The sequence below is a fragment of the Sparus aurata genome, chromosome 7 (assembly GCF_900880675.1).
Source record: "Sparus aurata chromosome 7, fSpaAur1.1, whole genome shotgun sequence".
Lineage (NCBI taxonomy): Eukaryota > Metazoa > Chordata > Actinopteri > Spariformes > Sparidae > Sparus > Sparus aurata.
The window spans coordinates 10,501,945-10,517,062 of NC_044193.1; the positions used below are offsets into that span (position 1 = coordinate 10,501,945).

Sequence of the window (15,118 nt, forward strand, 5' to 3'; positions counted from 1 at the left end):
GAAGGAAGGATGGAAGGAGTCATATGGTGATGCTGGGACAGTGCTGAGGTGTTCACTGGTTAACCCCATCCCCTTTCTCCTTCAAGGGTTGTCTCTGAGAACAATAACTTGACCATCTGCCAGCAGGTCCATGTGGGAGTTTCCGTAAGGAGGGAAGAGGTCAGAGGTTCAGAGGTCCCAGCTGTCATGGTCAGCAAAGAGGTCAGCCTATTCTCTGTGCTTTACCGCAGTCTAATGTCCTTTTCTCTCTCTTCTGTCTCGCTCTCTTACAGTGTTTGTATGGCTGCTACGTGCACTCCTCCATCATCCCCACCTTCCACCGCAGGTGCTACTGGCTGCTCCAGGTAAGAACTCCTCTTCTTCTCCTCTACAGTTCACCACACGTTCGTTTCACTCTCAGACTCTCCCGGCCTATCCACAAGAACTAGAATGAGTTGCATGATATCAGTTTCCATTTAACCGAAGCATTTTCCTTTGACAGCCGGCAGGCAGACATCAACCTATCCCCCCCACCACCACCTCCCTCTCCCTCTCTCTTTTCTCTCCTCGGCCTCCATTTCCCTTATCTTTCCCAGTTATTCTCTTTTCTGATGGCATTGCCCATACACGCCGTCCAGCACGAGGACGGTATCTCAGTCTGCTAAAAGCTTTGCCATCTCCCCTGTCTAACAGCTGCAGTGATGGGCAGTAAAAGCATGATGGAAGACGTTCCCTGTACAGTACAGTGTACTTACAGTGGGTCGCTGAGTCCGCGGGCCGAGAGTGGTTGTAAATAGTAGTCCTTTGATCACCTCCCCAATACATCTCATCATTCTTGTTTAGCATGGCAGCCATTATTGTTGGAAGGTGCCTGATACGTACAACCATTCACACACAAGATATCAAGGGGACATAAAACACACACTCACGTAGAGTAGGGGTGTGTTGAGCTGTTGCTATTTCTATCTATTTCTTCTATCTATCTTCAGATAGATATACTTTGTCTACAGTGCCTCTAGTTTAGTTTCTCGAAGTTGTATTTTATACATTCCTGCTGTACTAAATGGACCCAGAAGACAAATGCATTTGTAGTCCAAACTGACAATGTCTGTTAGCAACAGAGCAGAGCAGACCGGTTGGGGAAAGACAAAAAGGAATAAACTGACCTAAACAATGCTTAAATACTAATCTAAATAATTAGAGTGTTCCCACAGCAAACAAAAGCTTTCAGACTACAACTGTTTATATCTGTTGGCCCTGTGTGTGTGTGTGTGTGTGTGTGTGTGTGTGTGTGTGTGTGTGTGTGTGTGTGTGTGTGTGTGTGTGTACTAGCAGACAAAAAGCATGTCTCTTCCCATCTCTTCTGACTTCAGTTAGCAAAGCCACTCGTGTTGTTTTCACTTCAATATATTTTTCCAAGTGATTAGAGGTACAGTATATTATTTAAAGGCTAAGTAATAAAAGCAAGGAAAACAATGAAATAATTATATCAGGAATATATTAATTCTGATTCTGGAAAAAACACAAGACACCGTGGTGTGTTTTCAGAGGCGGGGATGGCAAATTATCAGAGAAAGCTCTTGTACTGTTGGGTGAAGCTGCATATTTATCTTTGATCTGCTTCCATTTGCAAACTGTCAGGGAAATCCTGGGCTGATATTCTGGAGTCATTTTTATGATGGTATTAAGGTGCTCTTATAAAGGACAGGTTTACACTATTTTCAATCTATCTATCTTAAGTCTTTCTTAATACATGCTGACATTCATTTATGTACATTTAAACGGTTTCTGATGGTGGTAATCATTCCTCTTGAAGAATAGATCTCTTCCTAATATCATTTCCATGTAAATGACGGAAGATAAATTTAGTCCTTGTTATATGCAAACATGCATTACAAATTTCTGTCATTCCAGTGGGAGTCTTCTGATATTATGGTTTTACTGGTATGAAATTCTCTCTTTGTTTTTTTGCCACAGTCTCCTTCTTGAGCTGGAGGGTCGGGGTCGTAATTGAAAGAGGGAATTTCATATGGAGGCTACAAGTTTGGACACCCACTTGATTTGACTAATTGATACTGCTGGATCCTCATATTAGCTCCAGCTGTAATTTAAAATACATTATAGCACAGAGTGAGAAGTGTGAATTTGGTCTTCCATATTTTTACATTTTTGCTGTAATGGTAAAGGAATTTCACAGACTTAAAACTTAGAGTCAAGCCAAAGCTATTCATGACCCAACTAGAATGGCACTCAGCAGAGAGCATACCTCCGCCAAGGGCCAACAGTCCCCTTTAATCCAATCAAGCCTAATCCAACATCAAATGTATCACTTCCTATCACTCTAAATGTCAAACCACCCATAACCGCTTAACCATCATAAAAGATCACCAGGTCTGTTATAGCAAACTACTGTGACAACAAAACAATGCTGTTGTAATCATAATCTCAATTATGTTTTGGAAGAATTAAAGGTAGCAGAAATGAAAAAAAAACATCTTTTCTGATCACATCCATGCTCATGTTTTGTACCTATTTGAACAAATTTCAAAAAGTAAAGTTTTTAAATATTTTTCAGTTATCAAAATCCACTCAGGTCTTTGTCCTGTTAAACAAAATGTCACGTGTGCTTATGTAAGCTTGAACCAGCCAATTTTCAGCTAATATCAAGCCATTCACCATCCATCAATATTCAACTGGAAGTAGTAGACGAGTGGCAACAGGCTTCCAAGGTTTCACGTTAAAACGATAACTGGGGCTGAGTGATTCACTGATTTATAACTTCATACCCCTTTTGGTTTAAATTGGATCATATTGATGGAGACTATGTTTTCTGTGTTTTCCTCTAATCCTCTAGTCCTCCAGCTGCTCCGCCTGAATCCACAGTGATCCTAATGAACTTATGGCTTTACTTGTTGCTTAAGTAACCACTAACAGCGGCTTACTGTACTCGGCTCCAAGTGAACTGAACATGGCTGGTGTCCAATCTCAAACCGTGGCCAGTTTGACTGTAGGGAATCCAGTACCGAGCTGGTTTACAGAGTTCAGCTGCTGTTAGACAGTTACTTTTTTTCCTTGGTTAGTCATGCAGCTAACGTTAGTGGTCCTATTCGTGTATTAAAATAGGCCCCGGGTTGCCAATACCTTGGTATTGTATTCCTTGTCATCAAATAGACAGCGGTCACTACTGGCTACAATAACGTCAAAGAATAACTTCAACAGTCCGTCCCTACCTGACCCTTATTTAACACATAAATATGCCGAAGCCAATTACATTTCAGCTTTGTTTTCATGGGGACTAAAAAAGTCCAGGATCAATCCCTTTGTCTGACTCATACCAAAAGTTAATGAGGTCTTCTGTCCTCCATCCACGTTAAGTGAAAATCCTTACACTAGTTTTGGTGAAATCCTGCTTCAACCAACCAACAAGCAAGTGGACGTGGGTGAAAACACAACCCCCATCGCCAATGTGATACAACAAGGACAGGCGCAGACATTAAGAAACATGAGAACCCTTCCGAACAGCAAGCCGGGGCCACACAGGGTCACTCGCTTTTAAAACCTACAGCCTTCATTTTCACTGTCTCTCTGCCAGTTTCAGGATACAAGCACATAAACTCTCATCAAACTTTGAGGAGTTCACTGACTCTACTTTTCTTCCCTGTTACTGCAGAGCTCCAGCTATGAACAACTGGTTAGTTGAATCTTTGGCCCTCATGTCTCCTTTTCGCACTCTGCTCAGCAGATCTCCTAACATGACTCAGAAGGCACTGGTGTGCAGCTAACATATCCACTCATTCAAAAAAAAGAAAGAAAAAGAAGAGGCAGCCTGCTGCCTAACAAAAACACTAAGTATTCCTGGAGCCCAAGATTTACATCTCTTTTCAGGCAGTTTATTGCAGACCATCTGTGCTGACAGGAAACCACAATCAAGATGACACCAGAGGTAAAAGATTACACCACTTCAGTCCATATCTCTGCACATGCAGATAGACCTTCAGCAGCTCTGTCTCTTCAATTTTCAATCAGACGACTGACAGTCTGCCCTGGATACAACAGTCTCTCTTGCTCTCTCATTCTGCCCCTCTCTCTCTCTCTCTCTTTTTCTACCTTTCTCCAGTCTCTGAACCCTCTGTCCCTGACTCCCTGTGTACCATTTGCTGTGTCCATATGAGATTTGCAGGCAGTAGTCTGTCAACAGCAGAGCAGCAAGGAGACTGGAGCTCCCAGAGCGGCAACAGGGAAAGGTCACCAGTGAGTGAAAAATGTAAATATTCAGCCATCCAGCGGCCACAGTCACGGAGAGACAGGGATGAAAATAACTCCTATTACACAGCACCGACAGGGAGGGAACACAGAGGACAGAGAGGGTAGAGACACCCTGTGAATGAGAGAGCAAGTGAGATGGACACACAACTTTTAAAAAGTTTGGATAAAAAAAAAAACACTGAAGGGAGAGCTGGAGAGAGAGATAGATTTAAAGATTTGAAATAATAAAAAAAAAAAAAAAAAAAACACAGCAGAATAGAGAGACAGGGGACAGTGTGTATATGTGTGTATTTTTGGATATGTGTGCCAGAAAGTGAGAAAGACAGACAGAGTTGGTGAAGGTGTTTTAGGGAGGGGGGTGTTAGCCTGTGGGTGTGTGCCTCTTTATCCACTCTTTATCCACTCTTTATTGAGTCAAAGCCTGGGTAATGAGACAGGGGACGGGAGTGAAGACCTGCGAGGGGGGTCCTCTCTCACTCCATTCATTTTCTTTTGTTCTTTTCACCTCTCACTCTCAATCTGCTCATCCCCGCCACGCTACCTCCACCTCTCTATGGCATTAGACCACTTTAAAATGTCTGGCCCATCCCCGCAAATGGCTGAGACTGAAGAAAAGTACCACCGCAGTTATCTGGGGTTGCAAACAATGAATCTAAATTGCTGCTGAGACAGAGAGCTGCCCAGGGCAGGCTGTGTGGTTTGTCACTCTAAAAAGTTTCCATTTCAAAGGATTTGATTGGGGGGGGGGGGGTGCTCTGTGTCATACCAAGGTATATTTTCATCAGAGGTGGAAGAAGTACTCAGAAAATAAGTAATTTTTTAAGAAAGTAATAGTACAAAAGTGTTGGCACCAAAAATAAGGTTCTTGTTCAGCAGAAGAGTCAATTTCATAATGATGCTGTTTATATTACTTTATTAATTATTTTACATTCTACTCTATCTGTAGCATATCTTGTGAAATTCATCAATAAAGTTTTATCTTTACCTTTATAACAAGTTGATCGATTTGTCACTTACATTTTGTGCTTTGAATCTAACCATGCAAAGGACCTAATAGCTAAAGTCATTAAATAAATGTAGTGTACAATATTACCCTCCAAAATGTAGTTAAGTAGAATTGTGGAAAATGAAAATGGAATGTATAGCATTGAGTAAATGTACTCAGTCACTTTCCATCGCTGATATTCAAAACTTGCAATAAATAACACTCAAGTCCCCAAGTGATTATAACATAAGCAGAATGTATCTACTGTTTAATTGGTGTCGGTGTGCGTAAATGAACACTTTAGGCATACCCCTATGAGTTTGGTAATACGCAGTCTTGATGCTGTCATGAGACACACACACACATAGACGATTGTGCCTGTCCTGGTGGCACTGATTGATTCTATTGCTCCGTGTCCCCTTCTCTTGTTTAGTGCTAATCGAATGTAATTCCCTGCTTGCGCCTCTCCATCAAATCAGACAGTGGAGTTTGCGCTGGCCGGCAGGGGCACAGAGGTGGGGATAATTATGATATTAATACGGAGGGGGTCTGAGGGGAAACTTCATTTGTCCTGCTGCCTGCCACGAACGCAGAGAGGGGTCAATAGCCTCTCCCGCTTTTCCTACTTTAAAGAGGAGGAGAGAGGGATGAGATAATGAAATGACTAGTAAGGCAGGAGGGAATGCTGACGACCTTGTTTCTTCACAGCTATCACTTTCTCCCTCTTACCTTCCTCAGCTTAGGCCACTGCGCTTCTATTCTCTGTCTCACATGAATACATTATTAATATCACCATTCACTGCAGTTACATTTTTCTTATTACATTAGTCCTTCAGAGTATAATGACTTTGGAACCACTTGAATTAGTGTTATGTTGGAAAATGAGTTGTCACTGTTGTCCCTCTGATCATTCCAGCACTATTAGCCAGTATTTCAGCAATATTAATTTATGGAATAACTCAAAGGTTACTTAATTGGACAGGTAGAGTGATAACTCTGCCCGTTATCACAGTTACCACAGTGATGGCTCTGTGATTAAAGAGAGCCTTGAGGAGTGGAGCCTCTGCGGTGCTGTCCATGGTGCTGAAAACTACTCCGCTCTAACCTCTCTTAACAGTTCACCACATCAGTGTCTGTTTCTTTTTTATTTATTTTCACAGTTTTGGGGCTGTGTTGATTTATCAAAAATCTCATAGCGCCTTGAGCTCTCACACCATTCACCTCTCATAACAAGTTCAGCAATCTCCACGGATATACTACACCTGGCCAGTGCTGTCAGCAGATCCTGCCCAACACATGCACTCATCATGGCGCCACGTCACCAGTCAGGGCAGAGGCCTCTCTCTCACTCTCTCTCTTTCTCTCTCTCTCTCTCTCTCGCCCCCGCTCTCTCCAGCTAATTGAATGGGAAAAGTTGAGTAGCTCTTTTGCTGCGGTGATCTGTCATAGGTCTGTGTGCAAGCAGGATACAGTAGCTACAGACCCAGAGCGGACATGCCTGCAGGCTAAAGGTAGACAGATGGATTCTTCATATCTGCCCGAGTCCTCTATTCATTCGGATCAGTTTAGTTGCCTCTGTCTTGAGCCATGGGAGACAGGTGCCGGATTCAGAGTGGCTCAGGTGATGTGTGATGACGGAGCAGAGCTGTCAGGTCCAGATTCACATCAGATACGTCCAGACTATGCAAGGCTACATAATGAATATTTCACCGAGATAAATCATGGATGAGCCGAGGCACCGTTCTGTTGATTTCACTGAGAGGGTAGAGAGACAGGAAAACCTGGGGAAGTTTTGACTGGCTGTCTACAACCTCAGGGCAAATGGAGGCAGTAGAAATATAATTGCCTTTAGCTATGCAGGCTGTTGTTTGTATCAAATGGAAATGCACCTCTACAGAGTATGAGATCAGATTTATAGCATATGAATTTGACTCTAACACCTGGCGGTTTCGACTCTGTCAACTGTCTCAACACTGGACTGGCAGGAGAGGGTGGCAGTATATGCAGTGGGACTTTCTCTCTGTATATCATTCAGTATGAGCACATGCTTGCCTCTGTGTGTGTGTGTGTGTGTGTGTGTGTGTGTGTGTGTGTGCGTGCGCGCCGTTCTGTTTCTGCACTATGGTGGGAGACCATGGTGTTCTCAGCAGCATGCTGCTGCTGGCAGGCCCCCACTCTCTCTGCCATGAGGAGAACAGCTGCTTCACAAGCATGCCGGGGTGTGAGCCATGTCCCCGTGGCTCCCCTCATCTCCTTCGCTTCTCCTCCTCCTTGTGTGCAGTCACACAGATACACTGCGTCTGACATTAACCCACTCCATCCTCTCTACTCATAAACATTCAAATATGTCCCTCTGCCCGCTATCACTTTTCTGAGCACTTCTTCCACCCTCTGTATCCACTCTGAGAGAATATGGAGTTAGTTCTAAGTTGGTTTCTGCCCAAAACAAGGACTCTGGGGCTTCTGACCTCTAAACAAATTGAAGGTTACTCTGGTGCTTAATTAATGGCCCCTGCTGGAGCGCTCGCTCCCCATATGAAGAAACAGAGAAGTTGAGCTACACCCCAGAGGCACACAGAGCCTCCTCCCCTCCTGGCAGACTGATCTGTTTCTCAGTGTCTACGACCTTTTATCTAGGCCCGTCGCCTAGCCCACCAGCACGGCCAATTATCACAAATCCCCCGCCGCATTTGTCTTGCCATTTTCACTCTGCGGCCAAAGAGGCGTACGTGGCCATAGACTCATGCAGCCTTCTAACCAGCCTGAACCCAGACAGAGAAACAGAGGCCCACAACAGGTATGTGGTGCTTAAATAATTCAGTTATCCTGAAAGGTTAAGGCTCTGCCAGTAAGACGAATTGACATTCATCTTGCGCCACAGTTGTGCACCCCACTTTCAGAAGGAGCAGCCTTAGACGTGTTTGCATTTTGTGACTTCCAAGATTGTTATTGATGCCAATATTTTACAAGTTACTCTGCTGGTCATGCTGTCTTTACGCAGGCCAGCTCAAAAGAGCACAGTGAGCTGCCAAGTTAACCAGAGCAGGAAACAAATGTCTTAGTCCCTTGCTGATAATGCGAGTGTTGAGATTGAGATAGCTCTAATAGTGTAAGCTTGCTAAGGAGTATTGCAACAAATGCTGATCCTGATTTGATATCACCCTCGGTGTTGTACTTCACAAGCTCTCTCTTTTGCAGCCTTTCGCTGGCTCTCCCATAAGATGGTCCCTGTGCCTGGTGTCACCAGCACGGCTTATTTGTGTTTACTAGCGAGCAGAGGAGATAAATGACTCCACACTAAGTCTGTTCTGTGCTGTGCCAATCTCTACATCCCTTTTCGTGTCAGGCCACAGATCTGCCCGTGTCACTATGCAGGCTCAGGCGTGATGGCAGAAGTGTGTACTCATCTCCCAGTTTCCCAGAGAACACTGGTCACAGCTAATGACCAGAACTGTCCGATTTGTCCTGCCCTGATTACTCCTCTGAGCCCCAATTAGCCGTGGATGAGGGTTGACATCCCGACACGATCACTTGGACATGTCATAGAGGGAGAGAAGAGACAGGGAAGGAAAGGATGGAGGTAAGGAGAAGACAGAGGGAGACGGAGGAGAAGCGGAAAGGGGAGTCAGTGTGAAAGCAGTAGTAATATAAGGCTAGAGCCATCCGCTCGGCATTCAGTCAGATATCGATCTCAATTCCACTTTAACCAGCTACCACTCAACATACAAACCAACTGCTTTGATTGCAATTTCTATAATTGGCAATTTTCATTGTAAAAAAAACTGTCTATCTGAGGGTGTTAGCTGCATCTGGTCGGAGACGAGCTGATTTCTCTGTGGGTTAAGGATTAAGAGACTAAAGACTGTTTTTTGGAAAAGATATAAGATAAAAATGAAGCATTGTGCCAATGTGATGGAATCAATTTACAGGTTCAATCAAACAGTGAAGTTCTGCGAGCCCCAAAGGTATTTTATTATGGATAAAAACAATACCGTTTGTTATTGATAATTAGGGAAGCAATCTCTGATATGAACATTGTTTTTTATCTGTTTCCTCCCTCATATGCCCATCTATTTCTTTTCCTTTCTCTCCAGCCTTTTGTTCTGACCCAAACCCCCGTCTCTGTCTTTATTTCTGTGTGCCACTGTGTCTCCCCAGGATTGCTGAGCTTTCTCCCCTCTGCAAGTTTTAAGAGAAAATCTCTCTCTTTTTTTAGGCTTGCTCTCATTCTCTCTCAGTAGGGGGCAGTGGAAGAGTAACTACAAGGGCACATAAAGCCTTCAGAGTCAAACCAGACTTCTTTTAGTCTTTTTTGATCTGGATAGATGTCATATTGAACACACATGCACACACACCCTTCAGTGGGATGGCTCTGCTATCTCTGTCTGCACCCCCATCTCAAAACTCACCCACGCAAACCTGAGAAGACACAGAGATTGAGAGGAGGAGGAGGAGGAGGCGAGAGAAAGCAGAATGTGCAAGGGTAGGAGAGGAGGAATGGCAGGAGGGAAGGAAACAAGAGGTGGGAGGGGTGGAGGTGCTCTGAGAATGGGGGATTAGAGTTAGAAGATTAGAGGTAGAAGATGATATCATTTGGTAGAGATGAGCGGGAGCAAACGAGCAGTGCAAATCACCCGACGTTAACGAGCTGCCTCATAAATTACTGCAGCCGAGTGTATGCTTGAAGCTGGATCTGGATAGGACTGCACAGTGCAAGGGAGGCATAATGCTTGTCTTAATATTATTTACTTCTCCCTCCTGTGACAGTATCAGGGGATGCATCTCTTATAAATAGTGGGAGGTTTTAGTCAGCCTTAGTGCCCCCTGTGTGGCCCATCCTCACCCTCATGCTGTCTGCAAAGGATAGCCTCCCTTCCTCTCACACCCCAACAGGGGAGAGCTCAAAAACAACAAACAAAGCAAAACAAAACAAAAAAGAAAGTTGACTTCCTCGTATAACGAATATTTAACAGGCTGTTCCTCAATTCCTGGTAGTGTTCACAATGTTTACGTCCTAATGCAGAAACTGCAGCAAAGCAGGACTATTGAGGTATTTAATTATCTTAAAACGTTTTCAATGAAATGCGGTTTTAGTTTTCTAAAAATTCCTTAAACCATTTAGGCAAATCCAGCAAGGATTACAGCAGTTCACTGTGTACGAAACCTGCATCTTTTCTCCGGGGGGGGGGGGGCAGCCCGAGAGAGAGTGAGAGCGAGAGTCAGGGATATGGATGGCAGAGAGTTGAAGTCTCTCTCTTCTTGTGCTCTTAGGCTGTGAGGGAGGGCGGGGCGGATGGGGGGAAATATACATTTCTATTTTAGCCAGAAGCCCAGCAGCAGGAGAATGACTTTCATTGGCTGAATTCTAAATATTACATGACTTCCTGATGGCAGTGCGCTGTCTGAGGCGCTGTCTGGCCTGGTATTAACCTGTCCAGATAAATCAGCCGTTTACCCAACTCTGTTCCTCTATCCAAAGTACCGTTTTCTCCCTTCTTACCTCGTTTTCCCTCATTTTTTTTTTTTCTTTTTTACCTGTCACCCTCCAGCTTCACCTTTTTCTCATGCACCATTTCCGCCTCTGGACCACTTGCTATGGTGCAACCCAGTTTGTGTGTGTACAGTGTGTATATGTGGAGTTACTCTGTGGTCCTCTGCCAAGGCCCCTAACGTCATATGCAGCCTGGCAGGTGACAAATAGTTTTTTAATTGCTTGCACCAGGAAAATCATTAGTCTCTTCCCTTTCCTTGGTGGGACCAGGCAGGACGTGTGCGCAATAATAATAGCCTCAGTCCTGTTTCCCGACTCCCGCCTGCTATTTTTAGAACAGGTATTTTAAGGGCCTTCTCTGTGTTTGCCTATGTGTGTGTGTTTATAAATGTATACCTGTATGTGTGCTTGTGTACTTGCGAGTGTGTGGGAGCCCACTGTAAGGGTGGGCTAAACGGTCCAGAGGTGCTTTTCCCTGCTTGTGACGGAGGAGAGAGTGTGTTTGTCAACCCTGTTCCTGCCTCATGAGAGTTTTTCTCATTGCTGTTGCTATTCCCCAGCCCCTGGGAGCATGCTGTTTGTCTCTGTGTATGTGTGTTTTGTGTGTGTCTGTGTATGTGTGTGTACCTCTGTGTCTGGCAGGCTCTGGCCCAGGCCATTGTGCTGTAGTGCATTACTGTAGCAATCCACCGACACAGCGGCCTGCCAGATGAAGCCGTCCAGTTTATGGAGCAACCTGCAAACTCCAGCTGCTTTTGGTTGGGATTGTGCTTAGTGGTGAGATATAGTATTGATTTTCTCTCCTCGGTGCCCTTGCCATCCCTGCGTAGATATGCACCAGTGCTCAGCATCCATTCACAGAGAAAGGGGAGGGGGGGAGAAAGCAGAGGATGATGTTTATGTGACGATACTGACCCCATTCGTTCACATGGAAAAGGCGTGGAACGTGAAGTGGCTAGACGTCAGAAGGGAATTGAGTTTGCGAGGCTCAGATTGCAAGATGAACCCTGAATTTGATTTCTGTGTTACACAAGCGTCTGTTATTATATATGTGGGTGTTTGTGTGTCTGCATTCTTGTAGGGGTATATTACATGTGTGGGTTTGTGTGGATTTAGGAGTGTACAAGAGTGTTTGTGCACATGTGTGTGTTAGCAAGCAATTTGGATCTGTGCTGTAGATGTTTGCCTTTATTTATTTATTTATTTTTTTGCCCTTGGTTTGAATCCCAACGGGGAGCCATGTTCAGTACAGCACTGTTCCAAAGCCGTTCAGATCCCACTCTCCCTCCACTCCCTGCCCTCCCTCCTGCCATCCTTTCCTCTAACAACATGGTAAAATCAAATACATGGACAGTCATTATTTGAAACATTTTGGTGAAACCCCCTAGCCGCACTGCAGCAGTTAATGTAAGCGGCTCATTACACAAAATCTTTCATACATAAATGATATAACTTAAAAATCTTATTATAAGTATTATATAAAAATATTAGTGTGTGACCTTTCTGTGAGTTTTAAGCCTGGTGCTTATAAAATGTTTAAGCAATGAAAACGGAATTGAACCTTCTAGACTGTCGGTGTTAATGATACCTTTAGGTGTGCAGTACATCAAACATCACAGTACCAGTACTATGTTCGATATAGACACACTCTCTCACACACACAGACACGGACACACACACAGATTTTCCAAGCCATTAGAATTTGTGCCAAGTCGTCTACAGAAAAATATATAATGCAATCTGTATCGCCTATATTCTCCTTGCTCAGACCCTCAGTCCTTTTCCTCCCAAATGTCCCCTCAACTAATACTGAATGAATGAATTAACTGTCTCTCCTGTGGAAGAGTTGACATCAATAGCCCACTATACTTCCCAATTTGAATTAACTTGTTTTGTCAACAACTGATTGATTACCCCTTGAGAGACCATGATATTATTTCACTGTGATTCGAGTTAATTGAAAGAAAAAATACAAAAAAACATTTTTTAAATCCCACTGTACAGCCTGGCATGAACACATTGATATTTTGCAGTTTCTACTAATAATTTATCCAGGTGAATCAAAGTGAAAGCGACTAGCCCATGAAGAGATTATAGAACTCTCTCTTGTATGGTGGCACTCATCGGAAGTGTCACAAAATTAAGGGGGTGGCTAGCCAAACAGCTGAAAGCCACAACTCTGTATATGTATGTGTGCGTGTATAATCAGGCTGTGTTATCCAAGCTAAGCAGCCCTACCCTGGCAGTGCTGAGGCTGGGGAGACCCCGTCTCTTTCCAGATTCATCTCTCCAGCTTTGTTTGACTAAGTAGTGCCATGGTGTTGGTGTTGGAGAGGGCTGGAGTGGCAACAGCAGCAGCAGCGCAGCGTATGCGTGGGTTGCCTGAGCCAGTGGGGCTTGGCACGGAGAGGCAGCATATGTTCATGGCCAGCTTCCTTCCTCCTCTCCCATCTTTCTCTCTCCCTCTCGCTTGCTCACTCTCGATAACCCTCATCTTTCCCTACCCCCTGTTTTCTTTCCTTCTTTTGAGCTTCGTGTGTCCTGGTACCACCTGTGGGAGAGCGCACGGTGCGGAGATCAAAGGCCAATTGGGATTCCAGCATCCCCCATGGACAGCCCACCATGTCTCACTAATGCCGTATCCCCGTCTTCTAACAAAGACACACACATGCACTCCTCTTTGTCATTTTGTCATCTGGCATACGATCAGAGAATATTGGGTGCAGCAGGTAATAAGTTATGGCTGCGCGGTGACTCTATGCTTCATTTTTGATGCCTTTCCAAGGGTTGGTCACCAGCACCTTGCCCTGTCCCTGCTCTACATAAACTCTGGCTGCTATCCAAGCATGTCAGAACCAACATTTCCTGAATACTACTGAAGTGGTAGATACGGGCCGCCATCCTGCTGGCCAGCAAAAGGTTAACCGTGTCCCAGATAGCCCCAGCTGTTTCAGCCTTTCACACCTTCTCTCCTGCTGCCTGCTCTCCTCCCTGCCTCTTGGACCAGTAAATGAACACTCATTTGCAAGTTAGATAAATCCTTTGAATGTATTATTGATGCAAACAAATTAGCCTGTGGGCCCCAGACAATACCTAATGGAGCCTTGGCTTATGGGTGAGGTGGTTTCCAGCGAGGGCACTGTCGGTGTTCCAGGATTGATGCCTGCTCTTCTGCCCCGTAATTATTTCTCCTACAAATTATTCAGCTGTTCTGATGCAGTTTGGAGTTTAAAGCAGTGCTACTTATTGCCGCCTATGTGATTCCAGGCCTCAATCCAGCCACATTCATTAGTTTATTAAAGAAAAAAAAAAAGACATGGGCAATTAGATAACTGGGATAAAGCCACCGAAATGAGGGGATGTGTTATTATTCAAGTTTATGCATGCTGCTCATAATTCACTGGGGTTTATGTTGGTGTTGCTTTTTCAAGGATATTGTCTTATCTTCTTGTACACAGACACATGCACACATTTAACAGCCTTGTATAAGCCTGTTCACGTATTTACAGAGACTCAAACTGACTCCCTTTCACAAATATGCATAGAAACGCGAGCAGGGTGTGTGTGGCTGACACACGCAAAGGTGTGGACACATGCATGCACATACCCCCACAGAGAATACACAAGAGTTTATAATGCGAGCTGGCAAAAGCATGGTGGTAGCAGAGTTTGTAAAACAACCAGAAGAAGAAGTGAGAGAGGAGATGAGAAAAAGAGAGCACTACCATACTGTCCTAAGTGATTAGGACCTAGTATTGATCAGAGGACGGGGGGGAGGCAGGCTAAGAGGGGGAGGGAAGAACAGGCCCCAGGGCTCGTGCCCCAACTCTCTTGTGGCCTCTGCTCTGTTCCTCTACAACAAGCTGGCCAGGGCCGTCGGGGGATACATCAAAGGGTCTCATCTATCTATCCGTCCCAAATGCGCACACACAAATGCACATATGCATGCACGCACATTGCTCTGGCCTTTGAAAAACGCCCTATTTGATGACATCATTTGCACTTTTTGTTCCACCGTTAGACACCGTTAATCAAAGATGATGGGTTATCACCAGGGTGTTAAAGAGAGCCGGGGCCTCCTGTTCTCCCATGAAGCCCTTTTTTGTGCTAGTAGCTTTTTTTTTTTTTTTTTTTTTTTTACTAAAGTCTGTGTTTCATTTTCCTTCACATGAAAACTTTATATTAGAACTTTTCCTTGACACCTGACACATACCCATCCAACTCACAGTCGGACATATACATTTCAAATCCTGGCCGGCAAATAGCTTGAATGCACCTGCTGTTTTCTGTTAGCATCATTAGAACCATTCAACTTTCTTTCAACAAGCAAAGTCTCACGGATCAAAGACAGAAGCACAAGGCATCAACCAGCCCGTCGTGATGGTGTGTCTGCATTC

At 44.4% G+C, this 15,118-nt stretch overlaps 1 protein-coding gene across 9 annotated transcripts in view; it reads left to right on the forward strand.

Annotated features, from left to right (window-relative positions):
* camta1a (calmodulin binding transcription activator 1a) overlaps nucleotides 1–15,118 on the forward strand; it is a 289,186-nt gene that overhangs the window by 223,819 nt on the left and 50,249 nt on the right. For all 9 annotated transcript variants that reach the window (XM_030421881.1, XM_030421871.1, XM_030421872.1 and 6 more), the window contains one exon: nucleotides 273–344. In XM_030421881.1, the coding sequence (XP_030277741.1) occupies nucleotides 273–344 (72 nt within the window). The remainder of the gene's footprint in view (nucleotides 1–272; nucleotides 345–15,118) is intronic.